Below are 18,787 nucleotides of genomic sequence, written 5' to 3'. Positions count from 1 at the left end.
AGACTCTTAGAGGCGTGGTTAATTTGAAAGAATATTTTCCGAACAATATCAGAAGCGCGGTTCCTTTTAACGAATATTTTAAGTAGACAGAAACCTTGTTCATTTTAAAGAACATGTTCTGTAGTTTACAAGAAGAGTGGTACATTTTAAAGAATAATTTCCGCTTATTTTCAGAATTGTGATTACTCTTAAAAATGTTTTCCGTAGATTATCCGAAGCGTGGCTGCTTTTAAAAAATATTTCCCGTAGATTATCAGAAGTGCGGTTCTTGTAAATAATATTTTCCGTAGATTATCAGAAGCATGGTTCCTTTTAAAGAATATTTTCAACAGAACTATTTTAAAACTATTTTGCGTAAGTTATAAGAAGCGTGGTTCCTTTTAAAGAATATTTTCAACAGACTATTACAAGCGTAGTTCCTTTTAAAACTATTTTCCGTAGATTATAAGACGCGTGGATCCTTTTAAAGAATATGTTGAACAGATTATAAGAAGCGTTGCTCCTTTTAAAGAATATGTTGAACAGACTATCAGAAGCGTGGTTTCTTTTAAAAAATATTTTCAACAGACTACTAGAAGCGTGGTTCTTTTTAAAGAATATTTTCAACAGACTATCAGAAGCGTGGTTCCTTTTAAAGAATATTTTCAACAGATTATCGGAAGCGTGGTTCCTTTTAAAGAATATTTTCTGTAGATAATAAGAAGCGTGGTTCCTGTTAAAGAATATTTTTAACAGATTATCGGAAGCGTGGTTTCTTTTAAAGAATATTTTGAACAGACTATCGGTAGCGTGGTTCCTTTTAAAGAATATTTTCAACAGACTATCGGTAGCGTGGTTCCTTTTAATGAATATTTTCAACAGACTATCTGTAGCGTGGTTCCTTTTAATGAATATTTTCAACAGACTATCGGTAGCGTGGTTCCTTTTAAAGAATATTTTCAACAGACTATCGGTAGCGTGGTTCCTTTTAAAGAATATTTTCAACAGACTATCGGTAGCGTGGTTCCTTTTAAAGAATATTTTCAACAGACTATCGGTAGCGTGGTTCCTTTTAAAGAATGTTTTCCGTAGATTATAAGAAGCGTGGTTCCTTTTAAAGAATATTTTCAACAGACTATCGGTAGCGTGGTTCCTTTTAAAGAATGTTTTCCGTAGATTATAAGAAGCGTGGTTCCTTTTAAAGATTATTTTCCGTAGATTATAAGAAGCGTGGTTCCTTTTAAAGATTATTTTCCGTAGATTATAAGAAGCGTGGTTCCTTTTAAAGATTATTTTTCGTAGATTATAAGAAGCGTGGTTCCTTTTAAAGATTATTTTCCGTAGATTATAAGAAGCGTGGTTCCTTTTAAAGATTATTTTCCGTAGATTATAAGAAGCGTGGTTCCTTTTAAAGATTATTTTCCGTAGATTATAAGAAGCGTGGTTCCTTTTAAAGATTATTTTCCGTAGATTATAAGAAGCGTGGTTCCTTTTAAAGATTATTTTCCGTAGATTATAAGAAGCGTGGTTCCTTTTGAAGATTATTTTCTGTAGATTATAAGAAGCGTGGTTCCTTTTAAAGATTATTTTCAACAGACTATCAGAAGCGTGGTTCCTTTTAAAGATTATTTTCCGTAGATTATAAGAAGCGTGGTTCCTTTTGAAGATTATTTTCTGTAGATTATAAGAAGCGTGGTTCCTTTTAAAGATTATTTTCAACAGACTATCAGAAGCGTGGTTCCTTTTAAAGATTATTTTCAACAGACTATCAGAAGTGTGTTTCCTTTTAAAGATTATTTTCAACAGACTATCAGAAGCGTGGTTCCTTTTAAAGAATATTTTCAACAGACTATCAGAAGTGTGGTTCCTTTTAAAGAATATTTTCAACAGACTATCAGAAGCGTGGTTCCTTTTAAAGAATATTTTCAACAGACTATCAGAAGCGTGGTTCCTTTTAAAGAATATTTTCAAAAGACTATCAGAAGCGTGGTTCCTTTTAAAGAATATTTTCAACAGACTATCAGAAGCGTGGTTCCTTTTAAAGAATATTTCAACAGACTATCAGAAGCGTGGTTCCTTTTAAAGAATATTTTCAACAGACTATCAGAAGCGTGGTTCCTTTAAAGAATATTTTCAACAGACTATCAGAAGCGTGGTTCCTTTTAAAGAATATTTTCAACAGACTATCAGAAGCGTGGTTCCTTTTAAAGAATATTTTCAACAGACTATCAGAAGCGTGGTTCCATTTAAAGCATATTTTCATCAGACTATCAGAAGCGTGGATCCTTTTAAAGAATATTTTCAACAGATTATAAGAAGCGTGGTTCCTTTTAAAGAATATTTTCCGTAGATTATAAGAAGCGTGGTTCCTTTTAAAGAATATTTTCAACAGATTATAAGAAGCGTGGTTCCTTTTAAAGAATATTTTCCGTAGATTATAAGAAGCGTGGTTCCTTTTAAAGAATATTTTCCGTAGATTATACGAAGCGTGGTTCCTTTTAAAGAATATTTTCTACAGACTATCAGAAGCGTGGTTCCTTTTAAAGGATATTTTCAACAGACTATCAGAAGCGTGGTTCCTTTTAACGAATATTTTCAACAGACTATCAGAAGCGTGGTTCCTTTTAAAGGATATTTTCAACAGACTATCAGAAGCGTGGTTCCTTTTAAATAATATTTTCAACAGACTGTCAGAAGCGTGGTTCCTTTTAAATAATATTTTCAACAGACTATCAGAAGCGTGGCTCCTTTTAAAGGATATTTTCAACAGACTATCAGAAGCGTGGTTCCTTTTAAAGAATATTTTCAACAGACTATCAGAAGCGTGGTTCCTTTTAAAGAATATTTTCAACAGACTATCAGAAGCGTGGTTCCTTTTTAATGAATATTTTCCGTAGATTATAAGAAGCGTGGTTCCTTTAAAGATTATTTTCCGTAGATTATAAGAAGCGTGGTTCCTTTTAAAGAATATTTTCTACAGACTATCAGAAGCGTGGTTCCTTTTAAAGAATATTTTCAACAGACTATCAGAAGCGTGGTTCCTTTTAAAGAATATTTTCAACAGACTATCAGAAGCGTGGTTCCTTTTAATGAATATTTTCAACAGACTATCAGAAGCGTGGTTCCTTTTAAAGAATATTTTCAACAGACTATCAGAAGCGTGGTTCCTTTTAAAGAATATTTTCAACAGACTATCAGAAGCGTGGTTCCTTTTAAAGAATATTTTCAACAGACTATCAGAAGCGTGGTTCCTTTTAAAGAATATTTTCAACAGACTATCAGAAGCGTGGTTCCTTTTAAAGAATATTTTCAACAGACTATCAGAAGCGTGGTTCTTTTAAAGAATATTTTCAACAGACTATCAGAAGCGTGGTTCCTTTTATAGAATATTTTCCGTAGATTATAAGAAGCGTGGTTCCTTTTAAAGAATTTTTTCTACAAACTATCAGAAGCGTGGTTCCTTTTAAAGAATATTTTCAACAGACTATCAGAAGCGTGGTTCCTTTTAAAGAATATTTTCAACAGACTATCAGAAGCGTGGTTCCTTTCAAAGAATATTTTCAACAGACTATCAGAAGCGTTGTTCCTTTTTAATGAATATTTTCAACAGACTATCAGAAGCGTGGTTCCTTTCAAATAATATTTTCAACAGACTATCAGAAGCGTGGTTCCTTTCAAATAATATTTTCAACAGACTATCAGAAGCGTGGTTCCTTTCAAAGAATATTTTCAACAGACTATCAGAAGCGTTGTTCCTTTTTAATGAATATTTTCCGTAGATTATAAGAAGCGTGGTTCCTTTTAAAGATTATTTTCCGTAGATTATAAGAAGCGTGGTTCCTTTTAAAGAATATTTTCTACAGACTATCAGAAGCGTGGTTCCTTTTTAATGAATATTTTCAACAGACTATCAGAAGCGTGGTTCCTTTCAAATAATATTTTCAACAGACTATCAGAAGCGTGGTTCCTTTCAAATAATATTTTCAACAGACTATCAGAAGCGTGGTTCCTTTCAAAGAATATTTTCAACAGACTATCAGAAGCGTTGTTCCTTTTTAATGAATATTTTCCGTAGATTATAAGAAGCGTGGTTCCTTTTAAAGATTATTTTCCGTAGATTATAAGAAGCGTGGTTCCTTTTAAAGAATATTTTCTACAGACTATCAGAAGCGTGGTTCCTTTTAAAGAATATTTTCAACAGACTATCAGAAGCGTGGTTCCTTTTAAAGAATATTTTCAACAGACTATCAGAAGCGTGGTTCCTTTTAAAGAATATTTTCAACAGACTATCAGAAGCGTGGTTCCTTTTAAAGAATATTTTCAACAGATTATAAGAAGAGTGGTTCCTTTTATAGAATATTTTCCGTAGATTATAAGAAGCGTGGTTCCTTTTAAAGAATTTTTTCTACAGACTATCAGAAGCGTGGTTCCTTTTAAAGAATATTTTCAACAGACTATCAGAAGCGTGGTTCCTTTTAAAGAATATTTTCAACAGACTATCAGAAGCGTGGTTCCTTTTAAAGAATATTTTCAAAAGACTATCAGAAGCGTGGTTCCTTTTAAAGAATATTTTCAACAGACTATCAGAAGCGTGGTTCCTTTTAAAGAATATTTTCAACAGACTATCAGAAGCGTGGTTCCTTTAAAGAATATTTTCAACAGACTATCAGAAGCGTGGTTCCTTTTAAAGAATATTTTCAACAGACTATCAGAAGCGTGGTTCCTTTTAAAGAATATTTTCAACAGACTATCAGAAGCGTGGTTCCTTTTAAAGAATATTTTCAACAGACTATCAGAAGCGTGGTTCCTTTTAAAGAATATTTTCAACAGACTATCAGAAGCGTGGTTCCTTTTAAAGAATATTTTCAACAGATTATCAGAAGCGTGGTTCCTTTTAAAGAATATTTTCAACAGACTATCAGAAGCGTGGTTCCTTTTAAAGAATATTTTCAACAGATTATCAGAAGCGTGGTTCCTTTTAAAGAATATTTTCAACAGACTATCAGAAGCGTGGTTCCTTTTAAAGAATATTTTTAACAGATTATCAGAAGCGTGGTTCCTTTTAAAGAATATTTTCAACAGACTATCAGAAGCGTGGTTCCTTTTAAAGAATATTTTCAACAGACTATCAGAATCGTGTTTCCTGTTAACAAATATTTCCTGCAGATTATCAGAATCGTGTTTCCTGTTAACAAATATTTCCTGCAGATTATCAGAAGTGTGGTTCATTTTGAAGAATATTTTCTGTAGTCTATCAGATTCCCATAATTTGGTATACAAATCATGAATTACATCCCTATTTCCTACAAACTTTTTCGACACATACATCTGTATTTGAATATAATTATGTATCTAACTAATTGTTAGAGTGTCACTGAACTGTTTCAAAAGGGGCTAACAGCATCAGTTTTTAATTCACACTTGTATGCACAGCACAACATTTGAACACAATCGAAATGTGGTGCTGCATTTTGCATTGAATGATGGGGCTAATAGTTATTGGGAGTATCAGCATTAATTTGCCATCGAAATGTATGCATGTAAATTAATTCAAAAGAAGGCTATGGCAACAATTTACTTAATTCCAATATAATGGCTAACTATAGATAATAATGATAATTTTAACATATTAAGCCTTCTTTGGGTGTTAGCTGGAAATTCGTATATGGACCAATACAGATGAATTAATTAAATAGTGAAAATAGTAATGAAATTAATGTTGATAGAGCTCTTTAAAATCTCTAGAACCTGAATATGGCAGGAGTTTTTCGAGTAGCTAAGTTGGATTGAAATATGTGTAGAGAGCTGTTCTAAATTGAATGAAATCTGTAACCCAGCAGTTTATATTGAATGGAAGGGCATGGTTCTTTCAAAGCTCGTACAGCACCAAAATTTCTATGCAAAGCCTATGAATCCGCAAAAGCATATTGATCCTTCGATTTATCTCCAACAAATACTGGCTGTAATGTTTGTTTCATTTTTTTTTTAAATTTAATACTCAATTCACTTTTAACATGTTGATTTACAAATTGTTAAATATTTGGGCGTGTACTAGCTCATATACAATGCATATAATAATAATTTTCTATGTACATTTATTAAAATATCTTTATGTTTGCATTGTTGTTGGCATGTCAATTAAATTTGTTTTACGCTTGGTATACATTTTCAAAATGCATAGTAATTTTTTGCCAGAGAGTCTGTTGTTATCAAAACATGTGTTTGTAATTATAGATTGTTAAATTAATTAAAAATTATGTTTTATAGATATAGACAGTGTTATGACATATTTTTCTAATAAACATTATTTGCTGCTTAACTATGGGAATTTATTTTGAAATACTTCTCTCCATAATAGAATCTGAAAACCAGATATTGTATGTGTCTCGTATCATGGTAATGAGAATTTACCACGGTGATGTCAAAGTAAACTGTAGTGTTAAAAATACAATGTAAAAATTGTGTGAAAAAATTTAGGTGCTGAGGTCATGTTTTAACAAAAGACCTCTAGAGGAGGTCATGTATCGATAGAAAATGTGGTTCCTTTTTTTCGTAGATTATCGGAAGCGTCGTTCTTTTTAAATAATATTTCCCATAGATAATCAAATGGGTCAAATTGGTGATTCCTTTTAAAAAATTTTCTATAGACTATCAGAAGCGTGGTTCCTTTAAATGAATATTTTCAGTAGACTATCAAAAGCGTGGTTGCTTTAAATAAATATTTTCAGTAGACTATCATATACGTGGTTCATTTTATTTAATATTTTTAGTAGACTATCAAACGCATGGTTCCTTTAAATGAATATGTTCTTTAGATTATCGGAAGCGTGGTTCCTTTTAAAGAATATTTTCAACAGACTTTCAGAAGCGTGGTTCCTTTTAACGAATATTTTCAACAGACTATCAGAAGCATGGTTCCTTTTAAAGAATATTTTCAACAAACTATCAGAAGCGTGGTTCCTTTAAATGAATATTTTCTGTCGATTAGCGTAAGCGTGGGTCCTTTTATGTAATATTTTCCTTAGATTAGAGGAAGTGTGGCTCCTTTAAAAGAATATTTTTTGTATACTAACAGAAGCGTGGTTCCTTCTAACGAATATTTTCTTTATATTATCGGAAGCGTTGTTCCTTTTAATGAATATTTTCCGTATATTATCGAAAGCGTGGTTCCTTTAAATGAATATTATCAGTAGACTATCGATGCGTGGATCCTTTTAATGAATATTTTCAGCAGACTATCAGAAGCGTGGTGCCTTTTAATTAATATTTTCAGTAGACTTTCAGAAGTACTACTATAGTACTATATAAAATTAAAATCCAAGATGGCGGCCTCTACAAAATGGCGGATAACTTAGGTTTTATCAATCCCATCAATATGGGTATCAAATGAAAGGGCTCAACAAGCAGAATACAATACACTATAAAAAAATTGAAATCCAAGATGGCGGCCGCTACAAAATGGCGGATAACGTAGGTTTTATCAATCCCATCAATATGGGTATCAAATGAAAGGGCTCAACAAGCAGAATACAATATACTATAAAAATTGAAATCCAAGATGGCGGCCGCTACAAAATGGCGGATAACGTATGTTTTATCAATCCCATCAATATGGGTATCAAATGAAAGGGCTCAACAAGCAGAATACAATATACTATAAAAAATTAAAATCCAAGACGGCGGCCGCTACAAAATGGCGGATAACGTAGGTTTTATCAATCCCATCAATATGGGTATCAAATGAAAGGGATCAACAAGCAGAATACAATATACTATAAAAATTTAAATCCAAGATGGCGGCCGCTACAAAATTGCGGATAACGTAGGTTTTATCAATCCCATCAATATGGGTATCAAATGAAAGGGATCAACAAGCAGAATACAATATACTATAAAAATTGAAATCCAAGATGGCGGCCGCTACAGAATGGCGGATAACGTAGGTTTTATCAATCCCATCAATATGGGTATCAAATGAAAGGGATCAACAAGCAGAATACAATATACTATAAAAATTGAAATCCAAGATGACGGCCGCTACAAAATGGCGGATAACGTAGGTTTTATCAATCCCATCAATATGGGTATCAAATGAAAGTGCTCAACCAGTAGAATACAATGTACTATATAAAATTAAAATCCAAGATGGCGGCCTCTACAAAATGGTGGATAACTTAGGTTTTATCAATCCCATCAACATGGGTATCAAATGAAAGGTCTCTACAAGTAGAATACAACTTACTATGCAAAATTTAAATCTAAGATGGCCGCCGCTACCAAATGGCTGATAACAATTTTTTATCAATCCCACCAATATGGGTATCAAATAAAAGGGCTTGACAAGAAGAATACAGTGCACTATTCAACCTCAATTTTTAAGATGGGCGCAGCCACTAAATGGCGTATAATTAAGATTTAAATTTAGAAATTGAATCTGTAATTTAGGTATCTGATTAATCCAGCCTGAATCCACCACCCAAGTCAAGATTGTTTTTCGTGTTGAGGACTGTGTGGCGTTAGGGTGGCTAAAAATGATACGTCGTTAGCGGTACACCACCCAAGTTAAGGTGAAATGTTAAAACTCGCCGAGAACTGTATGGCGTTAGGGTGGATAAAAATGATATGTCGTTAGCGTTTTCCCCTCAAGACTCAGGCGCATCTTGTTGTACATAGCCTTGCCCCTTTATTGGACCTCTGGGGGGTCGACCGCTTAAATGTCCATTACTCGTGGGAACAAAATGGTAAAAAATATATAAAAAATACAAACACAAATAAAACAGAAACTGCAGCACAACGTAAACGAAGGCGTCAAGAAGCGAAAGAAAAGTATAAAGCAAAACGAGCTAAAGAAAGTGAAGGTGATAGAAATAGTCGATTACAGAAACGACGGGAACAATTAGTGTCAAAAGCACCTGAGCAATATGAGGCCAGCTTAAAAAAGCAACGTCAGCGATATACACAAATGACGGCGTCAGAAACGCCTGAAGAATATGAAGCCAGGTTAACAAAGCAACGTGAGCGATACACACAGATGATAGCGTCAGAAACGCCTGAAGAATATGAAGCCAGGTTAACAAAACAACGGGAGCGATATACACAGATTTAATACTATCATGGGCTTCTACAATACATAAAATGCAGGCCAGCACTGTGGATCACGCAGTCGTATATTAAGGTGCGAAACTGTTTGAAGAAGGTCAAGCCTACGTGGCTCTTAGTGGAGTAAGATCTTTGCAGGGACTACGTATAGAGAAGTTGGACTGCAATAAACTAACGGACAAGAAACTTTGCAATAATGAAGCACTAAATGAATTAAACAGAATGCGAAATAAAAACTAAAAACTAGAAAATAAAAATAGGTAAAAAAAATTTTTAAGTTAAACGGTTTTATGTTAAGCATACATTGCAATGTTTAAGATACATGTACTAAAAACCAAAAAATAATAAAATAGCTACAGTCATGGGAATTATAAACATATGCATAGACTAGACTAAAATAAAACCGTGGGGCACGTCAATTGTCTACAATCGTTGATTAAAATGTTTGTTTTGTAATGTTACACTATAATTAGGCAGTTGTTCAACCGACAACGATGGACGTGTGATAAGTAGGGCTAGAATGTGGAAACAAGCTAGCAAGCTCGATTATAAGCGAGTTTTAGGGTTTCATAGTGGTGAGCGAGTAGTACTTTGTCGATTAAAGACAATCTACGAGCAGTGAAACGATTCCTCGCCAGCAGTGTGAATGTCCAACGATAAACTAGTTGAAACATCTCTTTTATTTACATGGAGTGTATAACTATTGGAATTTCCATGAGCAAGAAAATAGTAAGTAATTTCCTCACCGTCTGCGGGCCAACTGCCTAACGACGAATTAAACGATTCTTCTATCGCACATTAAGTCGATAATTTGTAGACAATTGACGTGCCCAACGTTTTTATTTTAGTCTAGACTATGTATATGTTTATAATTCCCACGACTGTATCTATTTTATTATTTTTTGGTTTCTAGTACATTTATCTTAAACATTGCAATGTATGTTTAACATAAAACCGTTTAACTTAAAAAGTTTTTTTTACCTATTTTTATTAAAGAATATTTTCCTTATCTTATTGGAAGTATGACCGCTTTTAAAGAATATTTTCTGTAGACTATCAGAAGTGTGGTTCCTTTCCATGAATATTTTCTGTAGATTATCGGAAGCGTGTCTCCTTTTAATGAAAATTTTCTGTAGATAATCGGAAACGTGGTCCTTTTTAAAGAATATTTTCCTTAGATTATCTTAAGTGTGGCTCCCTTTAAAGACTATTTTCTGTAGATTCCGGAAGCATGGCTCATTTTAAAGAATATTTTCCGTAAATTATTACAAGCGTGGTTCCTTTTAAAGAATAGTTTCGGTAGATTATGAAAAAAAAAGTTTTTTAAGAATATTTTTCGTTGACTATGAATATTTTCTCTAGATTATCGGAAGTGTGGTTCCTGTTAAAGAACATTTTCCGTAGAATACCAAACGCGTGGTCCCTTTAAGGGTATATTTTCCGTAGCTTGTCAGAATCGCAGTTCCTGTTAAAGAATATTTTGCCTAGAACATCGGAAGTGTTCGTTTCGGTAGATTATGAAAGGAGTGTTAGTGTTAGAGTTACCCTTTAAGGGCATATTTTCCGTAGCTTGTCAGAGGCGCAGTTCCTTTTAAAGAATAGCCTAGAACATGGGATGCGTGGTTAATTTTAAATATTTTTTTACCTAGACTATCAGTAGGTTGGTTCCTTTTAAATAATATTTTCCGTAGATTATTGGAAGCGTAGTTCATTTTAAGTAATATCTTCCGTAAATTATAGGAAGCGTGGTCCAGTTTATATAATATTTTCCCCATACTATTTTTAACTGGGGTTCCTTTTAATGAATATTCTCTTTAGATTATCAGAAGCGTGGTTCCTTTTAGTGAATATTTTCCGTAGACTATCAGAACCTTTGTTTCTTTAATTGAATGTTTTCTTTAGATTATCCGAAGCGTGGCTCTTTTAAATTATATTTTCCGTAGGCTATCACAATGATCGCTCCTTTTAAAAAATATTTCCGTAGGTTTAAGAAGTGTGGTTCCTTTTAATGAATACTTTACGTAGATTATTGGAAGGGTCTTCCATCTATAGAATTCTTTTAGGAGGTCTTCTATCCATGGAAAACTTTTGGATTGTCTTCTATCTATATAAATATCTATTAATCTGTAGATGACGGTGAGGAGATCAGTCTACAAAACACCTTTAAGAGGTCTTCTTTCTATAGAATGATTTTAGGATGTCTTTTATCGATGGGACAGGACTTTTAGAAGGTCTTCTATCTATTGAATACCTTCAGGAAGTCTAATATTTATAGAGTCCTTTGAGAGATATTCTATCAATAGAACCCCTTTAGGAGGACTTTAATGTACAGAATAACTTTAGTAGGTATTCTATCTATAGAAGATTTGTAAGAGGTCTTATATCAAAAAATAAATAAATACTTTTTAGAGGTATTTTACTTATATAAAACCTTTAGGTGGCTTTCTTTCTTAAAAATACCGATAGGCCTTCTTTTTTAGACAACATTTAGTAGGTCTTCGTGTTAGAAGATTTGCGAGCCTTTCTAACGGTATATATAAGGGACCTTCTCTCTACAAGAGATCTATATAAGTTCTTTTCTACAGACGTATTTAATTTCTTTCATAATAAACAAAAAATATATTACCAATCTCCTTCCTTTCCTGCTACATACCACCTCTCTTTTCTCATTCTCATTATTATTATTTTCTTAAAACCTCCCAATATATTGATTCAAATAATAATTTGCCTCTCTACTCTATTTTTCAATTGCAGAAATTCACAACATTCTCAACTGTCACATTAAGTCTTTTCGTGGGACTAGTCATATTAAGTGAGTATCGAATTTAATGTCTAATAATAAAGAATGCAAAAATAAAGCAATAAATAATAATAGCGAATTGCAAAACAATAAAATTAGTTAATAAATGACTATTTTAATATAAGATGAAGTATTCATTAAAAGATATGGCACGACATTAACGAGGAACATTAAACGTATTCTCGTTGTGACTAATAATAAGTCAGGTGAATAATACCAACAAAATTAGGGTATATGGGAATGACAATAAAATGATTTCGATGGAATCGTAGGTAAACAAGGTTTAATGCTAATTTTAGGTTGGGAGGCAAATAAAAATGACCTGTTGGAGTAATAAATAATATATAGGAAGGACAGTTGGAATAGGAATGTTCTTGTGTTTTTATATCTTCCTATATACTACAAATGGTCAATCCTCAATAAAAAAAACTGTAAAAATACAACAAAAATAAAATATAAAAAAAAAATCAAAAAATTTTATTTTTGTTTCATAAGCTCTGTTCCAGAACTAAAATTTTTTTACAATTTTTACCACTTTTACACATTTTGCGTTCCCGTACACAAAATTTATATGAAAATCGTTTACGACTTTTACAACTTTTACGACTTTTACCACTTTATAAAGTACGGGAACAGGCCAATATACTCAAAAAATTCCCAATTTTTTAAAAAACTGTAATTAATATGGAACACATTTCTACCCATGAAATTTCAATGAATTAAAAATAGTGTTCTACTCCACTAAATTTGAAATTTCACTAAAATTTAGTACCTGAGGAAAATTTAAATAGCGTACTATGTGTAAACTTTAAGGTAATTTATTAAAACGTTTCTTAAAGGCAACAATTCTACCTTTCTAACACAAAAACAAGTAAGAAAAGGCTATAGTCGGACGGGGTGATACCCTACACCTTTACTCCTGGGAATTAGCTTTCCACATATCAAAATTTCTTTATGGAACGAATAAACTTATTGTAAGAAGTAATTTTGTGGATTCTGAGACCGTATCACAGCAAGCTTAAATATTAATATAATAATTGTTTCACAAACATCATAGAAGGGAAAAGAGAGACTTCTCTCATAGCAATGAGTGAGTGTACACCGATTCATATTCGCTCAATGATATGGGACACACAGCTTATCTCCGAGTCCGAACGGCGTGTCCTAAGGCACCACTTGTAGAGAAGTTTTACATATCTAAATACTCACAAAATCTCGCAAACCTTACTGAAGGATATTTTGCCACCATTGAAATTTTGATTTTGCCTGGCTGGGAAATCGTTTTGAAAAAAGGTGGCAAAGCGACCCATGACGCAATGTATGTAAAAAAATCCAATTGGACAATTAAAACGTTAGTGCACCATGTAATTTGCAATAATGAAAAACTGGGAATGGGCAAATGTCGTTCTCTACACAAAACCAACAATATATTAAGCAGTAGGCCCGTTATCTAGCAGACACGTTATTGCAATTTGCATCAGGGGGAAGATCAGTAGATCTATTTCCATATGTAGTCTACTTTGCCGGTATATGTACTCCAGGAAATAAAATATAGACTCCAACATTTTTTTGTATTTTTCATACAAAAGTGATGATCCATTTTACCCGCTAAATATTATCAGTGCATCATCCAAAATTGTAAGCATCTACTTCGACCTTAAGTCTTACATCGTGCAAAATTTCGGGAATATTGAGCTATAATTGCGACCTCTAGCGTGTTTATGATTACACTACAAAGATATAACAGGGTATATTAGGCTGTAACTCTGTTATCTTATCATGTACACCAACACAATTGACATCAATAGAAAGGTCAAGTGTTCCTCTTCCAGGTATAGTTTACTTGCCCGGAATGTCTCTTCCAGCAATAAAGATAAAAGCTGTATATTAAAATTTTTCACAATTTTCACACAAAAGTTGTGGTCCATTTAGCCCTCTAAATATTACCTGATCGTCATCTCAAATTGCAAGCTTATTCTTTGTCATATTCTCTTACCTTATTTAAATTTTCGAGGCGATCGGACTATTATTGCGACCTACAGAGCAGCTACAAAATCGGATAAAAATTATGTTTTTGGTCCATTTCACCCGCTAAATATTTCACGATCATCACCAATTAAAATAGCGATCTATTCTGATGTAAAACCGACCTCCATACCAAATTTCGTGACGATCGGTCCATAATTGCGGCCTGGAGTTTGATTACAATTTATAATGGACAGACGGACACACGGACGGACACACATCTCAAAATCGCTTTATCTCGCCGAGATATGAAGATTGGTATACCACATTGGGGGTCTCCGACGAGTATTTCGCGGTGTTACATGAATTTTTACCAAAACAAACTTATAATACCCTTTCCACATAGTGGTGTAGGGTATAACAATGAACACAATATCTGTTATAGTTTCTAAGAAATAGCTATTTCTTTTTTCAAAAAGGTGCAAAAATTACATATTATCCAAAATTAGGAAAAATGTTCGTCTTTAGGACCACGCCGCGCCCACATCTTTGAATATTTTATTTTTTTTTGGTTTTCTAAGTTTCAGTATGTTTGATATCGAATCCCATATAGAAATTAACAATCGGTGACGACAAAAAATTGAGGTTTCTTGCCAGGAAAATCGATTTCTGAAGCACTGTGCGGCGTAAATGTTAGCGATACTCAGTGTGGTGGAAATAGACAAACTTGCGTTCACCGACGACACCAGTGTATAATCGTCATGAGGAGGCTTAGACGATACCTGTTCATTTGCTTAATAAGATGATGACGAGGCAGTACCTTGTATACAAGCATGAATTTCTAACTCATCAGCAATGCAGCAGAAGAATCAAGACAAACGTGATTGGTCTTTTTTAAACCCACTCAGTGTCCACTTAAGTCATGATGAGCTTTGATGAGGTTCCATTGCAAAATGCCCTCAGCAGTAACTAAAATTACTGATGGCACTATAAATTACGAATTGAGTATCTGATGTAACCGAAATATTACACATAGCAAAATTTCTTCGAAAGCGAAGTAACAACTCCCGAGAAAAGTTCTTAATTTTCGATTTTGATCAGATTAGGATCTGTTCGAGAATAGTTTTGTAATGTTTACAGAAGATACTGCTTGCAGCTCTGTGAACAACGATATAATGTTTGTCGTGGGTTAGTCCACGCTTTTGACGTAATTGTAGAAAAACCCTACAAAAAGTCCTACGGTGATCGACTAACATAGTTGGTTGGCACAATAACTATCGAAAAGAGTGACTGATATTGTTTCAACATTTTTACACCGGAATTTTCTGCTAAACATACCGATTCCATTACATCCCACAGAAAATTTCAAAATTTTCGTTTAAGTGCAGAACAGTTAAGGGCTTTTGAGGATTGTTTGAAATTTTCTTAGAAGGTAGACCTGGCTGTTCTGAATATATTGATATACATATATTTTTTCGTATACATGTCCCAACAGCTCTAAAAAATCCTGAGGTGACCACTTTTTTGGAATTAGAATTAAGGTCACTTCTCGGATCCTGTTGAAATTTTAATAGGGTGTAGTTGCATTGATAATGACTACAACGTTATAAATATAAAATATAATTATATTTTTGTTGGCTAGGAGAAGACAATGATTCCAGAGATATGGGGCGCAAAATGCCTTAACATATAGGGCAACTCTTTCAATACCTCTCGCATTGAAGTTTTTTTAGTAGGTTATATGGAGTTGGTTTTAAGGGGTTATGGCAACTTACAAATTTTACAAAATCGATTTTTTTATTGGCTCATTTTAAAGTACAAGTAGAATAGAATATGTTGCAAAAACTTGGAGTCCATCTGATAAAAATTAGCTGAGATATGAGTATTAGAAAGAGAAAATCCATTGTGATATGAATGTAACATCGAAGTTTGAAACGAGGTTTTCTCAAAATGGCATTTTTTAGAAAACGGATGATCCGATATTTATATGTTTTTGTGGGATTATTATACATATAAAAAACTTGTACCTAAGCGAGAGACTTAAAAAAATGTTGACGGATTTATGCCAAAACAACTATCCATTTTTAATTAAAATCGAAATTTTGAATTTGAGAGTTCACAATTATAAAATATAATTACATTTTTGTTGGCTAGGAGAAGCCAATACTTCCAGAGATATGGGTCGCAAAATGTATTAATGTCTAGGGCAAATCCTTCAATACCTCTCGCATTGAAGTTGTTTTAGTAGGCTGTATGGAATTGGTTTTAAGGGGTTATGACCACTTACAAATTGTACAAAATCGAATATTTTTTATTGGCTCGTTTTAAAGTACAAGTAGTATAGAATATGTTGCAAAAACTTCGAGTCGATCGGACAAAAATTAGCTGATATGTGCGCGTTAGAAAGAGAAAATCCATTGTGATATGAATGTGACATCGAAGTTTGAAACGAGGTTTTCTCAAAATGACATTTTGGAATGCGATGCCCCCTGTAGCTGGAAAACGGATGATCCGATTATCATAAGCTTTTGTGGAATTCTAATACATATAAAAAGCTTGTACCTAAGCGAGAGACTTTTTAAATAAAATGTTGACGGGTTTATAGCGAAACAACCATCCATTTCTTAGCTGTGATCTATCAGATGAAAACAAAATCTTCTAAAACTAGCAAGAACGGCGTTAAGTTCGGCCTGGCCCTCCACCACGAGCTGTATTGAAATAAAACTGAACAATTAGTTTTCTTTCGTTTATAAAGAAGCCTAAATACCAAATTCCAACAATTTCGGTAAAGCAATGTGGCGCTAAATAAAGTTTTATACTACCAACGAAGACTAAATACCAAATTTCAGCCATTTCGGTGGAGTATAGAAGCCACAACCTTTAAAATACCGAAAATCGGGAGGTACAGTTCCATGGGGGCAATATAAAGGCGTAGATATAGGTTTATGCCAAATTACAGGTGGAAAGTTCTGCACCCGCAACGAAGACTAAATATCAAATTTCAGCCATTTTCGGTGCAATATTGAGACCAAAACATTCAAAATAACGAAAATTTTGAAATACCTTTCTATAGGGGCTATATGAAGGCGTGGACTATACCGACAAATTTAGAGGGGAAAGTACCCCAACGAACATAATCTTGAAAATACCCCAAATCGGGAGGGAAAGTTTTATACCCCAAAATGAAGACTAAATACTAAAGCCATTTCGGTGGAATATTGAGGCCACAACCTTCAAAATACCGAAAATCGGGAGGTACCGTTCTATGGGGGCTATATGAAGGCATATACCGACAAAATTCATATGGAAAGTTTTATACCCCAAATGATAACTAAAGACCAAATTTCAGCCATTTCGGAGGCTGAAAACCTTCAAAATGCCCCAAATCGGGAGGTATATGATGGCGTGAGCCTATAGCGGCAAAATTCTGGAGAAAATTTTATACCCCCCAAGGAAGACTAAGTACCAAAGTTCGGCGATCTCGGTTTGATAATTAAAACCTTCAAAATACTGAAAATCAAGTGGAACCGTTCTATGAGGGCTATATCAAACCGTGGAACGATATATATGGTCTTAAAATTTTACCCATATTATGGTGGCGGATATAAAAATTTGGTAGATTTCTCAATAAGTGGCCATAACCCCTTAAAGCTTTAGTATTACACTGTACAACATTTTCAACGTAATTGTGTGCAAACAACTTCTACTGCGGATTTTATGAAAATACAGACCCATCGAAAAAAAACCATATATGTGTTTTGTGTGATTTGATCGGGTTTAGATTTTACGGACTCATCTAGCCATGGCTAAATATGGACTTTTTAGAGCAAATCGGGGCAATATTTCTGAATACAATTCGACTCCTCTTTAAATCTCAGAAGAAAACTTGTAGATAAGTGCGTGCATGAAGCAAATATTTAGTTTAATAATCATCTTGAAAGACTGCATTTGTTACCTCAAAATGTATAATATATCTAAAAATTTCATTATTTTGAAGAATAACAAATTTAATTCTACACTCCATATTATGGTGGAGGATATAAAAATTTGGTAGATTTCTTGTAAAAAATTCAATAAGTGGCCATAAAACCTTAGAGCTTTAGTATTACACTGTACAACATTTTCAAGGTAATTGTGCGCAAACAATTTCTACTACGGATTTTATGAAAATACAGACCCAAAAAACCATATTTGGGTTTTGTGTGGTTTGATCGGGTTTAGATTTTATGGCCTCATCTAGCCATGGTTTAATACTAACTTTTTAAAGCAAATCGAGGCAAAATCTCTGAAAACAATTCAACTCTTCTTTAAATCTCAGAAGAAAACTTGTAGATAAGTGCATGAAGAAAATATTTAATTGAATAATCATCTCGAAATACTGCATTTGTTGCCTCAAAATGCATAATATATCTAAAAATTCCATTATTTTGTATATTTCGCATCATGTCTCCAACACTGTTACATTTTTTGTTGATTTTTCTTTGGAAAAATCATCCGCTGGAATGTAATTCACAAGTCTACGGAACATATCATTCTTGTAAAATGTTTCTATCATTTTTCAAAAACGATTTGATAAATATATCAACAATGCATTGAAATCCCAAAAGTGAATATAAACAGCCTGTGTCAACATTTTTTGAAATATGTTTTGTAGAAAGTATGATATGAAATAGCGCCTAAACAAGTCGGTTTTGCCGACAAAGATATACCCTTAGCCTATGTGAATTGAATTGAATCCTTTTTTGCACATTTGAACTTGCCGACAAAAATGTGGATAAGGATTGAAGTTCAATGGACCGACGTAGTCCATTACACTATGCAACACAGAAAATGCAAACAACTTCTAGTATGCATTTTTTGAAAGTACATATTGAGGTTACAAGAACCCTAGCTGGGTTATGTCCTGTCAGATCCAATTCGGAATTTATGGTCTCATCTAAACCG

At 33.4% G+C, this 18,787-nt stretch overlaps 1 protein-coding gene across 2 annotated transcripts in view; it reads left to right on the top strand.

Annotated features, from left to right (window-relative positions):
- Nucleotides 1-18,787, top strand: part of mol (dual oxidase maturation factor 1 mol) — a 202,458-nt gene that overhangs the window by 112,102 nt on the left and 71,569 nt on the right. For both annotated transcript variants that reach the window (XM_073967655.1, XM_073967654.1), the window contains exon 4: nt 11,833-11,890. In XM_073967655.1, coding sequence (XP_073823756.1) covers nt 11,833-11,890 — 58 coding nt within the window. The remainder of the gene's footprint in view (nt 1-11,832; nt 11,891-18,787) is intronic.

Source organism: Musca autumnalis, unplaced genomic scaffold (assembly GCF_047663935.1).
Source record: "Musca autumnalis isolate F117 unplaced genomic scaffold, ASM4766393v1 scaffold_2, whole genome shotgun sequence".
Lineage (NCBI taxonomy): Eukaryota > Metazoa > Arthropoda > Insecta > Diptera > Muscidae > Musca > Musca autumnalis.
The sequence above is the reverse complement of the archived record's forward strand: the minus strand, read 5'-3'. Positions and strand labels throughout refer to the sequence as shown.